Source organism: Rhinolophus sinicus, chromosome 5 (genome assembly GCF_057876585.1).
Source record: "Rhinolophus sinicus isolate RSI-liver-muscle chromosome 5, RSI-T2T, whole genome shotgun sequence".
Classification (NCBI taxonomy): domain Eukaryota; kingdom Metazoa; phylum Chordata; class Mammalia; order Chiroptera; family Rhinolophidae; genus Rhinolophus; species Rhinolophus sinicus.
The window spans coordinates 78,489,192-78,504,007 of record NC_142505.1 but is presented as its reverse complement, the minus strand read 5'-3'; the positions used below and the strand labels follow the sequence as shown (position 1 = coordinate 78,504,007).

General features: G+C 53.9%; 1 protein-coding gene across 1 annotated transcript; it reads left to right on the top strand.

Moving 5' to 3' along the window:
* Positions 1-5,007: 5,007 nt before the first annotated feature.
* On the top strand, positions 5,008-13,194 carry CXCL14 (C-X-C motif chemokine ligand 14). The gene is made up of 4 exons (XM_019740386.3): positions 5,008-5,370; positions 5,531-5,636; positions 9,369-9,482; positions 12,022-13,194. Exons 1-4 carry the CDS (start codon positions 5,025-5,027, stop codon positions 12,035-12,037), a joined length of 582 nt encoding a protein of 193 aa, XP_019595945.2. The 5' UTR covers positions 5,008-5,024; the 3' UTR covers positions 12,038-13,194.
* The last annotated feature ends 1,622 nt before the right edge of the window (positions 13,195-14,816 follow it).

The window sequence follows — 14,816 nt, the reverse complement described above, 5'->3', positions numbered from 1 at the left end:
AGTTGCTCAGGCTCCCTAAAGAGTCCAAGTGTAAAGAACAAAACCAGGAGTTACCCTCAGGGAACCTCAGCCCTGCGCCCCCCTCCACCTCAGAGCAAGGACCTCGGAAGGGGTCAGTATGCAGGGCTGTGCTAAAGGTGAACCAGCAGAGGAGGCAGCTGGCTGCCTGGGTTCCACAGGGTGGGGTGACACTCACAGGCACACACACCTCCAGCAGAGGGAGGGGCTGGATCAGGAGGGGTGCCCACCAGGTTTGGACTTACAACTAGCGGCTGCACTTCCCAATGAAAGCAGGTATTTTGGGGTGCCCCAGGTCTAATAACAAGAGGTGACAGGGCCAGACAGGTCTTTGGAGCCCAGGACCTCACTCTGGTCCAAGCAGCTGACTGCAGGACCAGGAGGACATTCATGGGCTAGGTGGGCTTGTGTGTGAAGCCCACGCCATTTGGGGGCCTCCGCTTCCTCATATGTGCAATGAGGGTTAGACGGGGCCTCAGCCCCTTCCAGTTCTGGTTCTAGGATGATCCTGTCCTGTCAGGGAAGTAAAAAGGGACTCCCTTTCTGAGAAGGTCAGTCCTGGGAAGACCTACCGGGTGGAAAAAGGAATTGTGTGTCTCTCAGCTCCCAGGGCAGGAAACCAGCCTTGACTAGTCAAGATTCACCTTCTCAGTGGACATAGGAGGTGGCGCCCAGAGACCTGTGGGGTTTCCTGGAAAGCCACACGCCTCTCACTCACCTCCGCCTCCTCCCAGAGGCCTGTTTTCTAAAGCAAATGCCCCGAGGAGGACTTGGCTTTCCTGGGAACAAGGCCTGCCAACGCCACCCTTTCCCTCACCCTACACACTCACACACACATTCTCATACACACACTCTCACAGACCACCTTGTCGTCTATACCACTTCTCATACACCTGGCTTTTGCCTGAAACACACTTTTTTTACTCAAAATGAGCCCCTCCTATGAGCCAGGCACTGCTATCCTCACTGAGGATGAGCAAGACAGACACAGACCCCACCTTCACAGAACCAGCTGAACACAGGGTGACTCACAATGCACTACGAATAAACATGAAAATTGTACAATGTGAGGTTGTTGTCCATACAATGCAAAAAGTAAAGTAAGTCAATGGCATGGAGAGTGACTGCTTGCGGTGGGTTAGGGCGTGGGGGTTCTGAAGAGTGAATATTCCAGCTGAGGCTTCAGGAAGGAGAAGATGCTAGCATGTGGGGAAGAGCAGTGGGCAGAGGGGTCAGCGGGCACAAGTCCGGATGTCTGAGGACCGGACGAGGCTGTGCGGTGGGCACAGCCACGGGGGAGTGGTAGGTGCTAGTCACAAGGGGGTAGGCCCATGGGCACTGCCGGGGAACTGGCTCTGAAGCTGAGTGAGCTCAATCAGGAGCCAGCAGGGCTTTGAGCAGGGGGTTGTACCCCAAGAGGAGGAGCAGGGGCTGTAATGGGGCAGAAGTGGCCTCCCTCCCATTGTCACATGGTTAACTCCGTCTCATCCTTCAGATTCCAACCCAGTGGGCACATCCTCTGGGAAGCCGCCCCCACCTCCCTGCCCGGTCGGATCCCTAGTTAGTCCGAAAGCATCCGCTGCCCTGCCTCACTCCGAGGTATTTCATGTGTATCTCTGATTATTCGGTGGTCTGTCTTCCTCACTAGACTCTGCTCTCCTTAGGGACAGGCACACCCCTGCCTCTACTCCCCGTGGATCCCCAGCACTGTGCACAGAGCCTGGCATGCAGTGGGTGCTCAAGCAGCGTGAGCAGAATAAAGAAGCCAATCCCCAGTGTCTCAGCCAAATTTCCACTCCCTCAAGGAACAGTTTCCGACTTCTACTTCCTCCCTCGTCTGTGTCCACTCCTCCCAGAGAACCCAGCATGACTGTAAATAGCGGCTGGCACATGTGCGCGCGCGCACACACACACACACACACACACACACACACACACACACACACACCCCAGACTGTGCTCAAGAGGGCAGAGCATGCGTGGTCCTTCCCTGCACTGCAAGGATCCCCTTGAATCCGGCAGTGCCCCTGTGCAAAGAACTGCCTCGCTCATGTCCCCCTCCCCCAGCCTCCTCCACCTACTCAAAGACCCTTTGCTTGAGCACAGTAGAGTCTGTGCCCTGATCGCATGTCAGAGGTCAAGCCCACCTCCCTCTCCAGGTTGAGCAGCGTCACCCACAGACCCGCTGGCAGCAGGGGCCCTCCATCCTCTCCTGTACCCATGCACCCAGAAGTGCTCATGCAAATGGGGAAACTCTGTTTGCAAAGACGCAGTGGTTGTATTTTGCAAACCAAAGAGGAGCATACATAGACTAAGGAGTACACTGGGACCAAAACACTGCAATGTCTGAATGTGGTCTGGCCTGGGAAGCTGGGAAACTTTGGTCCACATTTGTAGGGCCAACTACTTTTCCCTATAAAAAAGCTCAGTGCCTGGTACTGTGAGATCCCACTAAATTAGTCCGTGTGTTCTTAAAACAAATATGATAGAAATAACATTTTGTTACAAAATCGTATTTCATACGCTCTGCAAAAGCACGGAAGTTAAGAAATTCCTTTTGCAGAATAAAAATATTTTGGGGGAGGGCAATTTGCATTAAATCCTTAAAATAGGCCTGCCCATGGTCTAGTGATTCTATGTTTGAGACATAAACCAATTTTTAAAGGGCTACCCCCAAACTGAGCTACAAGAATATTTGTCACACAGCACTGCTTGTAAGAGCACATCATTGAAAACCTCCAGATGTCCAGCAGCAGTCATTCCTTACAGTAATTACGGTATCGCTGTACAATGGAACACGCTGCAACCAAAATAATAGTAATGACAATAGTTAGCAGTTATTGAGCACCTACTCTGCTGCTGAGTGACCAAGTTAAAAGCTTTCCATGCACCATCTCATTTAATTCTTCCTATGCTAGGTACCACTACCATCCCCATCTCACAGATGAGACAATCACTCCCTAAAAGAGTTCAGTCATAAGCCAAGATGACATAGCCAGTAGCTAGGATTCACGCTCAGGCAGTGTGACTCCAGACACCAAGCTCTTAGCCATTATACCACACGACCTCCAATGATGCCATTGAAAGAGATATTGCAGAAGCAAGACCCATCACGTGGAACAACACAGATGATACAGTGGCAGGTAAAACAAGCGGGTCATTAAACAAGATATGCTCTGATCCCATTTGTGCACCTACACGCAAGCAGAGGGGCAAGGGTTTAGAAAGATAACACTACAGAACCTTGGTGTAGATTGCTGAGTAGGTGGAATTGTGTGTGTCTGTGTTCATGTTTTCTTCTGCTTGTGTTTCCTGACTTTTATGTAACAAACATGTTCTGGTTTTATAGTAAGAAAAATAAGCTTAAAAAGTTAACATAAATGCCAAAAATCGGTCCCTCGCACTTACCCTTTGCATAAACCCAAGTGTCCAGCTGCTGGCCTTGCTTTAAATATGGATACGACTGCTCGCATTGGACTCAGGACATGGCCTGAAGCCAGCTCATGGGCTCTGCTGGCTCTTCGTGGCTCAGCTTCCCCTCCAGGCAGCCAAGGCTCCCCAGTTGGGAAGACAGCACAGACTCTTCCTACTCTGCCCCTCAGCAGCCATCCCATCCCATCCCATCCCATTCCATCCCATCCCATCCCACCAGGATCTCCTCTGGGCACCTGCATCCCCATGGAGCTGCTGGGCTGAGAGCACAGAGCTGTGCGAGCTGGAAGAGCCTGGCAGCTTCTGCGCTGGCTCCAGCTCTCGCCTTGGAGCCAAGCCCAGGGACCCTTGGAGCCTAAGAAGCTCCATTCCATCATTGGGTCTATCAGAGAAGCACTTTACCAAGTGCCCGAGGGAGATAGGGTGGCCCAGGGAAAGAAGCCCCAGTTCTGTAGCTACATATTTGGGGGCCCCTCCTGGCCTCACTACCTGCTTTCTGGCTATGGGATCTTAGGCAACTTATTTCTTCTCTTTGAGCCTGTCAAATAAAGAACTAAAATATCAACTGGGAAGGGGACTTGTAAGAATCAGAAACTTATATACATACAATGATGCCAATACGTAACATTTCCTGGGTACCAACTACTGGCTAGGCACTCTGTTAAACACTTTGTATGTCTGATTGTCTGATGTCATGTAGGTCTCACAGCTGCCCTATGACAGATACTGTGACTGCTCCCACTTTCCAGATGATGAAAGGAAGGCTGTGAAGTCACTTGCACTGCTAAGTGCATCAGGAATTTCTGCCGCCATGCCTGGGCCCACACCACTGCACCACACAGGCTGGCACAGTGTCTGGAACCCGGATTTCACCCAGATGGTTACCATTGTTATGTCTCCTTACTGGGCTTCTGCCTGACTTTGGAAAATGGTGTGACAGTGGGGAACCTCCACCTGGTTCTCCTCACCCCTCAGACTGCTGGCACAGCCAGGGGCCACATACCCACTTTAGGAAGCCTTCCATGCATAATGACCAAACCCACCCACACACACATTCTTTGAGCCAGATGCAGTGACCACACATGATGGCTTTGCTGCTGTACCACCTATGGCAACCTACCTCCAGACCTGGCCTTGTGCTCTGGCCACCAGGTCTGCGGCCCAATGGGGACTGCTCACACCCTGAGTCAGGCCTGCTGGCACCTGCCCCAAACCCCTTTCAATTCTCAGAAGATCTGGGCCACAGGCCTGGGTCTCCCAACCGCTCAGAACAGCCCGCCTGTCTGGCCAAAGGGAACCTCAGGAATCAGAAAAGCAGTGCCCTTAAGCAGCCTCTCAACCGTCTGGTGGAGCCAGGGAGGGCGCTTGGCTGTGTTCGCGTGCTGGTGTCTCGGTGTACAAGTGTGTGCAGGAGGGAGAACAGTGGACGAGTGTGTGAGTGTGCATAAACGCGCGAGGCTCCGAGTGTGAGCCGCTGCGAACCCGATTCCCGGGGCAGCGGGCGGGCGGGGACGGTCTCCTCCCCCCACCGCGCTGAGAAATCTCAGTGAGTCACCGAGTGGTTCTGCATATTAATGAGCTCGCTCGCTGCGAGGGCAGGAGCGGATTTAAAGAGACCTGGGCGGGCGGAGGGAGGCTGTGGAGCGAGCGCGGAGCCCAGCACAGAGCGCAACGCGCGCAGCGACAGCGGTGAGGCACCTACCGACGGGCGACGGGCGCAGCGGGCGCGAGAGGAGCCGGGAAGAGAGGCGCGCTCCGGCTACGAAAGCAGAGCCGGGCAGCGTCTCCTGGCCGCCACACAGAGGGAGGGCACCCTCCCCGAGTCCCCACTCCGGCGCCGCGCCTCTCCGACCAGCATGAGGCTCCTGACAGCCGCGCTGCTCCTGCTGCTCCTGGCGCTGTTTGCCGCGCGCGCGGACGGTGAGTGCTCGGAAAGTCGGCTTCCCGGCGGGTCCTGGGGAACCCAAGCGTCAAATGCTAGGCTTCCTGGGACCCCGGGGGTTCTAGGTGGGCAGCGAGGGCGGTCGAGGGGCAGGAGACCGCGTGAGCAACTAAGTGGCCCCTGCGCGCTCTCTCGCAGGGTCCAAATGCAAGTGCTCCCGGAAGGGGCCCAAGATCCGCTACAGCGACGTGAAGAAGCTGGAAATGAAGCCAAAGTACCCGCACTGCGAGGAGAAGATGGTTATGTGAGTTCTCGCTCCGCACCGCGCGCCTGTGGCCCTGCTCCTAACCCGGTGTGGGGCGCATCGTGGGGCTGGGGCAGGCGGACACACATGTCTCTCCGCCGTTAGCGGGGCCTTTGTAATTGCCCAGCAAGTCCTTAGGACGCTGGCGCGACAGTCTGGAAGAGAATTTGGAAAGAGAGTCACTGTCCCGTGCTCCGGAAACAGCCTGTCCAAGCAGTTCCCCCTTGCTAGGACTTAAATGGGCTTCCCTGTGGTGGTGCTGCCCAGCCTTCTAGGGTGATCATGGGTTAAATGGCTCCCATGTGCCAACTTCGAACACTCAGACTGAAATCACTCAAAACACACCCAGAACTAGTGAACCGCACCAAACCTGTGCAGCGTGCTGCCTCCCGGTTACTGGAGAGAGGATTAAAGAATACGTTGTCATAAGCCCTCAGACCCTCCTCTCAGAGCCTTCTTCCAATCAGGGGACCACTGACGGCCAGTTTTCGCTTCTAGCGATTTCATTTCGAGAATGAGCCTGGCTTTTCCTTCACAGGCCAGACTCCTATGGGTCCCTGAGCCTAAGCAGTGCTGTGGGAAGTGCTCTGTGGGGGTTAATGTGCCACGTGGCTGGAGCCCTGCTTGGTGGGGATGTGGAGAATATCTCCGAAACTGGGGCAGAGAGAACACTGAGTTTCCTTGCTCCTCTGCCTTCCCAATTAACCTCTTGAAGCCAGCACCACTGTTTCCCCATCAGAACTCTTGGCCAGGAACGGAGCCCTTGGCAAAGCAGCTACCAAATATCTGCCATGGACCGTTGGCCCCTCTTCCCCTCCCCCAGAAATAGGACACACTCTATTCTCAATCTGGGCAAGTGCCTTCCGGCTGCTGGCCCCTGTCTCAAAGACCTCCCCACAGTTTCTGCAAAGGCAGCCCCCTCCCCCACTGCTACACTGTAGGCCCAAGTTAGGGGAATCCGGAAAGCCACTGGGCCTGGACTGAACCCCATTACCGTCCTTCCCGGGCACCTAAATTAACCCCGTCCCTGCCCCTTTGCCCTGCTCCTTGCCTTATGGACTCAAGTCCACAAAAATGGCCAGAATATCCTTTTGGGTGGGGGCCAGAAGTCACAGGAACTGATGGAGGAGCTATAAGCCCCTCCTGGCTCCCAGCTTGGGGACTGAAAATGACAGGGACTTTGCATGTTTAGTCTGCAGTCCTCTAAGTGCTGAAAAATGTTCCACATACCAAGGAGACCTGCTGAGACCTTGCAGGGGAGAAGCAGGGTGTGGGGTGCAGTGATACCTCAAAAGGACAGAATGCTCAGTAAACAGGCTTGCTCTTTTTCCTGGCTAAACTTCTCAGAATAGAGAGGAAACTGACAGCCAGGCAAGTGCATGAAGACGACTTTATGTAGCCTCCTGAAAACATGCAGGAGCCTCATGCGACCCTCACGCAGTCACCCTCTCTAAAACCTCCACTCCACACCCAGACCACCCCCCTATCCCTGAAGGGCTGCAGGTCTTCTCCCCTTTCAAGCTGCTAAGACTCAAGATCAGACACAGGGCCAGCACTTTTTGCCAAAGCAGGTTTTCAGCCACCAAGACTGAATAAAAGCAAGTTTTCCAGCTCACGATGAGTCACCCAGAAATCTCTGATGGGTGGGAGAAGGAAGAGGGGTTTTGCAAGTAGGAGTCCTTGCACCCAGAAAGGTCCAGGAGAGTCCAGATTCTAGAAATGGCAATTTGTGTCATATGTCCACTGAGCTCTTGCCAAAATCCCTGTACCCCAGAGCCGCTGAGGAGAGGGATGCAGGACCCAGAATTTCTGAGTAACTTCTGGGGAAAGAGATCCTCAAGTCTTTACCCCATAGCCAGTTTTCAGAGTCCCAGTACTGTGACGGAGCATGTGAGCCTGGTGGGGGAGGGCTCAGCGTCCTCTCCTGCTCCCCAACCCTCAGGTCTTTCGGACTTGGGACTCCCAGCCTGCACACTGACCTAATTGAGGGAGGGATTTTTCTCAGGCTTTGTCATGTCCTTTCATTCCAAGTGCAAGAGCAGCAGTGTAGGCAGAGAGCAATGCATGGACTAAATTCCTGTAGACTGACTAGGTAGCACGGGGGAGGAGAACAACTGAACCCCACTCTGAAGCCTGGCTGGCCTCATGCTCAAGACCTCGAAGGGGGGACAAGAACTGGAGCGATAGGCCTCAGAGGGAGCGCCAGCGAAGCCAGGGCCCCGTCACCCAGCATTGGTGAAAGACTCATCCCTGCCCCAGGAAGCTTAGGGCATGGTGGGCGTCCTGGAAACTCAGAGCACAAGGGAGGGAAAACAACAGATTGTCCAAAAATGCTCTGCCCTCCTTCTGGTAGCAGATTCGATTTCCTCTCCTGTCAATTGGGAGACTCAGAGTTCATGGCGACCTTGCTCTCTTCTAGAACTTGGCCCATACGCCCTAACACTTTTATCTTTGGGAACCAGCAGGGCACTAGCTGCTCTCTCTCCCTCTCTTCCTGCTCTTCCCACCCCGACCTCCAACCAACCCTCTACCCCCCCATTCCCCAGCACCCCAGTCTTCCACCATACCTTGCTCTTGTTGCTATCTCTCAGGGAGTGACATCCTCACTTCTCGCTTTCCACTTTTCCACGTCCCCTCATTTTTGAACACCATCCTTCCTCCCCCACCTGGAAGCTTCCTCCTAGCTCCTGCCACCCTGACCCAGCCCTGGCTGAGAGGGGCACAGCAGTTCTGGGCAGCAGTCATGCCTCCCTCTCCAGGCTGGTACTCACACACTAAGGTCTCTCTTTCTCCTTTGCCACCTCATCTTCCATGACAATTACTAATAACAGTAACTATTCATTGTGCATCTACCAGGTGCTAGGCGCTTTGCATAGATTACGTCCTTGAATCATCCAATAACCCTGAGAGGTAGGTTCTATTATTATACCCATTTTACAGATGGGCAAACTGGAATCACAAAGGTTACCCAAGGTCCCACAGACAGACCTGGGATTCATACCCAGGCCCTACACTCTGTGCGATGCCACCTGCTTCTCTACCACATGGCGAGGCCTCCGCTGGCTGATAGAGGCCTGAAGGGAGCTCTTATTTTTCTGCCCGAGGGTGAGACATCTGAGACTTCATGCTTAGGAATCATAATGGGCTTCAAGGCCAACAAGACTTAGCTTCAGGATCAGCAAATGCCCAGCCCTGGGACAACGTGAGGGGGGTTGGGGAAACGGAGGTTTGACGGGTCAGACAGAGCCCTCAGTGTGTGCAGAGCATACCTGAGCCCTGCCGTGGGACAACTCACACCAAGGGAAGAGATCTTGGCAGGTGTACTTGCTGACATTAGCTCTCTCCACCTCGACGCCAGCTTCAGAGGGGCCGGAAGAGTCCTCTGGCCTTTGTTTCCAAGGGAGGTATAAACCCTGTAGACAACACCCTGCATGGGGGTGAAGCGTGGTGGGGGTGGGGACACTATCACACACTCCGAGGGCTCAGGGGGGAAGGTGAGAACCGACCACTCCTTACAGGGCTAGACCCTAATGTGGAGTCAGAGATGAAGCGGACAAACAGAAGCTTCCACAGAGCCAGCCGGGAGCGAGCACACGGACAGGCTCCCTCGAAAGGAGGGCGGAGGCCACAGTGTCGCAGTGCCCTGATCAGGACAGACCAGGGCCACCCGTGGCCACACTGGGGCTGTCATTCAGGCTCCTCATTCTTCCACCCCATCCTGCTCCATTTCAGCATCACCACCAAGAGTGTGTCCAGGTACCGGGGTCAGGAGCACTGCCTGCACCCCAAGCTGCAGAGTACCAAGAGGTTCATCAAGTGGTACAACGCCTGGAACGAGAAGCGCAGGTAGGCCCCGCCCCCTCACCTTTCTGCCCGCCCGCCCGCCCGCCACATGCGGATCCTAGATCTCTGGTAGGTCCTCCAGCCCCGTTTAGTGGGTGAGCAGCCACCACCATAACCACAGCAGGCAGATACTCAGGCACAGCTTAGACACCCCCATGGATGGGGAACTCACCACCTAATAAAGCAGGCTACTACTCTCCTAGACAGGTGTAAGCATCGAAAATGTATCCTTTTCTGAACTGACGTTTGTCTCATTTTAACTTTCATGTTATAGTCTTAATTCCTCTTCCAATTTAAATAACTTAAGTTCTCTGAGCTGCGGGTTCCCTCTGTCAAAGGCAGGGTGAGGACCCGGTACAGCTCTCACTGTCATCCTTGTGGGGTGAAACATGGCACGTAAGTGACTGGGCTTATTAACTATAAAATTGTGGGGACCACCACAAGATGATGAGGATGACTCGTTGCTAACAGTATCCTCTCCCTTCGAGGTGCCCGAGCCCCCTGCTGCCCAGAAACTCGACAAACTCCTTGCCACACAGGTGCAGGAGGGACCTGGGGTTTTACCCTTTAAAATCAGAGCTACTCTTAACCTCAGGGGCAACAGTGGCCAGATGGCCAGAGCCCTGAGCCAGACCCCTACCCTCTCTGGGCTCTGTTTTCCCATAATAAAAAGAAGGCTTCCCAGCTCTGATTTTTCCTGGGGTCCTATGTCTGGCCTCAGACAAAGAGGCAAGTTCCTGGCTCCTCCATACCACATAAAGGTGAGCCTGCCCTGGAGTGAGCCACTCTGAGTCTGTTCACACCTGTATGTGCGTAGCATGGCCAGGGAAGCATGTGCGCACACACACACAGGAGGGCCCCCAGGAGCTGGTGCCAGCACCGCATCCCACGGAGGGGGAGACCAAGGCTAAGTAGGGGTGGGGAGTGACCTGCCCGGGACCACACGGCAGGAAGCCAGGCTGCCCAGTGGCACCTTCCCCTCCCTACAGCCAGTGCCCGCGCTGCCCCTCCCATCATCCCAGGGCTAGCTGGCCCTTCCACCCTAAACTCAGCCCAGGACCAGCTCCCCCAGAGCTGACACTTGGGCCCAACCCCAGTACCTGAGCCTTTTGTGCTGTCTCCAAAACTGCCCCGTCTGCAGTTTCTTGAAATAGAAAGTGATGAGAGCAAGAGATTATTTTCTATAAGTCTGATGGGAATGAAGCCTTCTACCTGGTCAGGCCAAGCAGCTCACGTGGCAAAAGCAGGGCCTGTCCCATCCCCCGTCACACTCCAGACCCTGTGTCATCAAAAGTGTAAGGAGGCTGACCTCTGGGCCAGTTCATGGAGGGGGTGACATTTTCATCAGACTTCTGGGAGATACTTGGGCCTTTTTCCAGGAGTATTTGTTTCACATACCACCTGGGCTGCAGCTTTGATGAAGAGGAGGCAGACGTGGGCCCATGCAGTCCTGTCCTTTTTATTTCTGCAAATTCCTACAATGAGAGCAGTCAGGGCACCTCCGTCCCCAGAACGCCCATCATTTCATTATAAAACGAGCTCATCCCTCTTTCTTGGAATTCTGAGATGTCCTGGGAGAGGAAGGGGGCATTCCCTTGTCCTCTCCACCTCCCTTCCCTTGTAAAGATCAAAAATGTCTCTGGGAAAATAGAATGGAGATAAGGGAAGTAAGTACCTTGAAGTTCTCCTTGCAGAGAGCAGAATGCTGAACGCAGGGTAGACGAAGGAGAGGACAGAGGGCCAGCCCAGCCCCTGGGGGCCAGACTAGTGAGCTCCGAGCATCTCAGGGCCCAGGGCTTCCGGCTGCCGCTGGCAGCAGCAGCAGGCATTTGATTTCAATGCATAATGAGGTGGTCTTACTCAAAAATCAGGAAACAGGCAGAGGGAGCAACGGGCTGTCTGAGTGGGAAGCGTGGCGCCACGGCAGCCACGGGGCCAAAGAGAAGGGATTAAAGTACCCAATAGAGATGGGTTGGGAGGCGAGGGGGGAAAGTCAGCTTGTGGATGTACACGGGCCTGAGGAGTACGGGGAGGTGACCCCGAGCCATGGCGCCCACAATAGCCCCAGTCACACCAACCAATCTTCAGTCTTAAGGCAGATCCCTCTAAAATGGGCGTTTTTCTGGAGGACATGCGTTTTTTTTTTTGGACAAAATACAAAGAAAGACACAAGCCTAAGTAGAGGGAGGGAGGCATCTCCTCCTCCCACCCATGCCGGAGACAGAACCTGTTCCCATCACTGACATTCAAATATCCGTCAGTCTCTTGTTTCTGCGTGTACAGAGGGTCCGCTTCACAGGGCCTTGCCGATAAAATGAGACTGCAGAGGTGGAGGCTGTTTAGAAAGCACAGAGCCAGATTCAGGTGAGCTTTTGTGGTCCGTGGGATGGCATCCTTTGAGATGTGCCCCCCGCTTCTCCCGGGCTCCTGCAGTCCTGGGAGGGGCCGCTCCCGAAGACAAGAAAGCAGCAGCAAAGCCACGAGCCTGTGCACTGCCCGAGCTATGTCCTGAGCCGCTTACACGGGTGTTTTCTCTCCCCAGGGTCTACGAAGAATAGGGTGAACAACCCCGATGGGAAAACTTCATACTGGTTGGGAGACAGCAAAGGACTTTGCAGATTGGAAAAAAAAAAAAAAAAAAAAAAAAAAAAAAAAACCACACAGGCATAAGACACAAATTATACATTGTTACAAAGCACTTTTTACCAAGGGTCAGTTTTTACATTTTATAGCTGTGTGCAAAAGGCTTCCAGATGTGAAACCCGTCTCTATTGTGCTCCGGACTTCATCACAGGCTGCTTTTTACTGAAAAGTGGGAAACTCATGCCTTGCCTTTGTAAAAAATGCTTTTTTGTATTTGTCCAGATATCACTATACAGCTGAGCTTTATAAGCGCCTGGGAGGTACGGGGCGTGTGGGAGGCATTTCACAGCAGCGCTGCTCCGCTCCTAGCACAGGAAGCTTTCCGCTCAGCGGTCCTGGCGCCGGGCACAGCTGCCGCGGGCTTTCCTAGGTTCATGGTCACAGGCGCAGGGGACCCCAGGGTGGCCCCAGTCGCAGGGCAAGCAGAAGCAGATCTCTACATCTGTTACTTCAGGAACTTGAATTTGGCTGCCAGGGAAGTGGGCTTCCTCCTCCTGGTTAATTTTCACACACTCTAAGTAAACAATTCCGAAATCCTGGGATGGCAAAGCAAACGGTCCTTAAGGAAGGGGTTGGGTCTTCTCTCCAACCTGAGGGTTTGGGGAAGGTTCACTGCTTCAACAGTTAATGCTTTGGAAGCACGTGAAGTCTCTGACAATGTTAGCGACAGAAACCCTTAGGAGAAAACTTAAAAATATACAAACACATGCACAATATACAACTACGGACACATGTTCTGTTGACGAGGGAGAACCTTCAAAGCATGTTTCTCTCCCTCATCACAGTGGAACACGCAGTACTAAACCAATCTACCTGTGATTCCCACGTAATTCTTCAATGTTCAACAGTGCAGCCCGTCCTCTTTCGTAAGCTACAGTGACCATGCGCCCTTTCCTTTGTAAATACACTCGTAAGAATGCCGCCTGCACACCCGGCCTCTTCAGCAAACGCCGCATCGTACTGCTGTGTCTTACGCTACGTAAATGTCAGAAACCATTAGCATTGCATGCAGGTTTCATATTCTTTCTAAGACAAAAAGAAAATAATAAAATATATTTGAAATGTACCAAAATTCTGGACTACTGACTTTTTTGTTCCATTTAATTAAGCCAGGATGAAATTTAGATCAAATGTTTACTATGTCCTGAATAAACAGAGACAAATGTATTAGAAGGAAAACTGGTGCTTTTCCCCCAAATACCTGTCAACACTGTCACCTCTATGGAATGTCAGCACAGTCCTAAGCCAGAAAGCCAGGCCTCGAAGCTAATGCTTCCTCCCCACCTGACGTCCACACTAGGGGCAGTTACATCAGAACAGCCGGATCAGTGTGTACAGTACTGGAGGGTCCCTCTATGGTCCCCATTTAGAGAAGAGAGTAGATGGGACCCATCAAGACACCGGCGGTCCAGGGCCCCAGGATTCCTGGGGGAGTCCTGGAGGGGTGGGGAGTGACCCGCAAGAGGCTGTGGGGCTCTGGAGCCACAGCTGGGGAGATGCAGGGGCTCCATTTCTGCTTCTGCAAGGCGGAGAAAAAGCACACCTCCTGGCGCTTCTGGGGCCGAATGAGGCAATCCCCGTAAAGGACTCAGGACACCAGGACATGTCAAGCACTCGGTAAATGTGAGCTCCTTTAATAGTCACGAGACCAGGCCACCTGCACTTTGTAAAAAGTGCCTGAAGTCCCGCACCTCACTGTATCCAAGTCGGCCAGGCCCTGAAACAGGCCCCCTGTGCCCATCTGAGTGCCTCACGCGCCACAGGACTGTCCAAGGGGACCTACCTCCAGCTCATCTGCACTTGTCTGCTACACTAGGAACTAGGAGCCAGTGACATGCACAGCTGGCTCTGCCGACACTTAGGGGCACACACAGCAAGTACCTTGCCCCGCACATCCTTCGCAGGCCTTTTCCATCACAGCCTCACCTGGCAGCACCATTATGCCGAGCGTAATCCTAAAGAAACTGAGGACCAGAGGTCACTCATCACACTGCTCCAAGGGCTGAGCCTGACTGCTTTTCTGTTGAGGGGAGGAGCAGCAGCGGGTGGGCTGAGGCCACACTAGGCCAGGGCACCCATGAATGCCCAGTGTTGGTCCCGCCTTTCACTTCATTATGGAGGAAGAAGGGAGACTGGACAGGGAAGCCAGGGCACCAACAGACAGAGCAGAGCCTGAGGAGAGCCCCAGGTAACAAGGCATGGGGGGGGGGGCGCTCTCCCAGGAGCCCTGCACTCTGCTTGAGCTTTGAGGGCAGTGCCACTGTAAGGAAGTCAGCTGACGGTCCCCCACCCTCCCCACCCCATGCCCCGCAGACACAGAGGCTTCTCCATCCTGCATGGGGGGCAGGATTCTCTGTGCTGTTCCCTGACTTTCAGGCTCCCTTTTCCCTCTTCCGCTCACTCTAAACACGCCACATACACACCTCTCCACTCTCACTCAGGCTCCCCACTACCCTCTCTGTGGTTCTAGTGCCAGCACCTCCTCTTCCAGCCCCACTGGCCCAGGGGTCCTCTCCATCCTCTGACCTCCCAATCAGAGGCTAGATTCTTAGTAACGGTAACAACGCCACTTCCGGTGTGCCAGGCACTCTCAGGCTCCACCCTCCTGACACACTATCCCAGACCAGTTAGGGACTTGCTTAGGAGGCACTGACGGTCAGCGGAGGAGAGCTGGACTTCAAGCCCCAGTCTGCC

Coding starts and splice junctions, on each gene's coding strand:
- CXCL14 (XM_019740386.3), top strand. CDS start 5,025: ATGAGCTCGCTCGCTGCGAGGGCAGGAGCGGATTTAAAGAGACCTGGG. Junction 5,371..5,530: donor GTTTGCCGCGCGCGCGGACG/GTGAGTGCTCGG, acceptor GCTCTCTCGCAG/GGTCCAAATGCAAGTGCTCC. Junction 5,637..9,368: donor TGCGAGGAGAAGATGGTTAT/GTGAGTTCTCGC, acceptor GCTCCATTTCAG/CATCACCACCAAGAGTGTGT.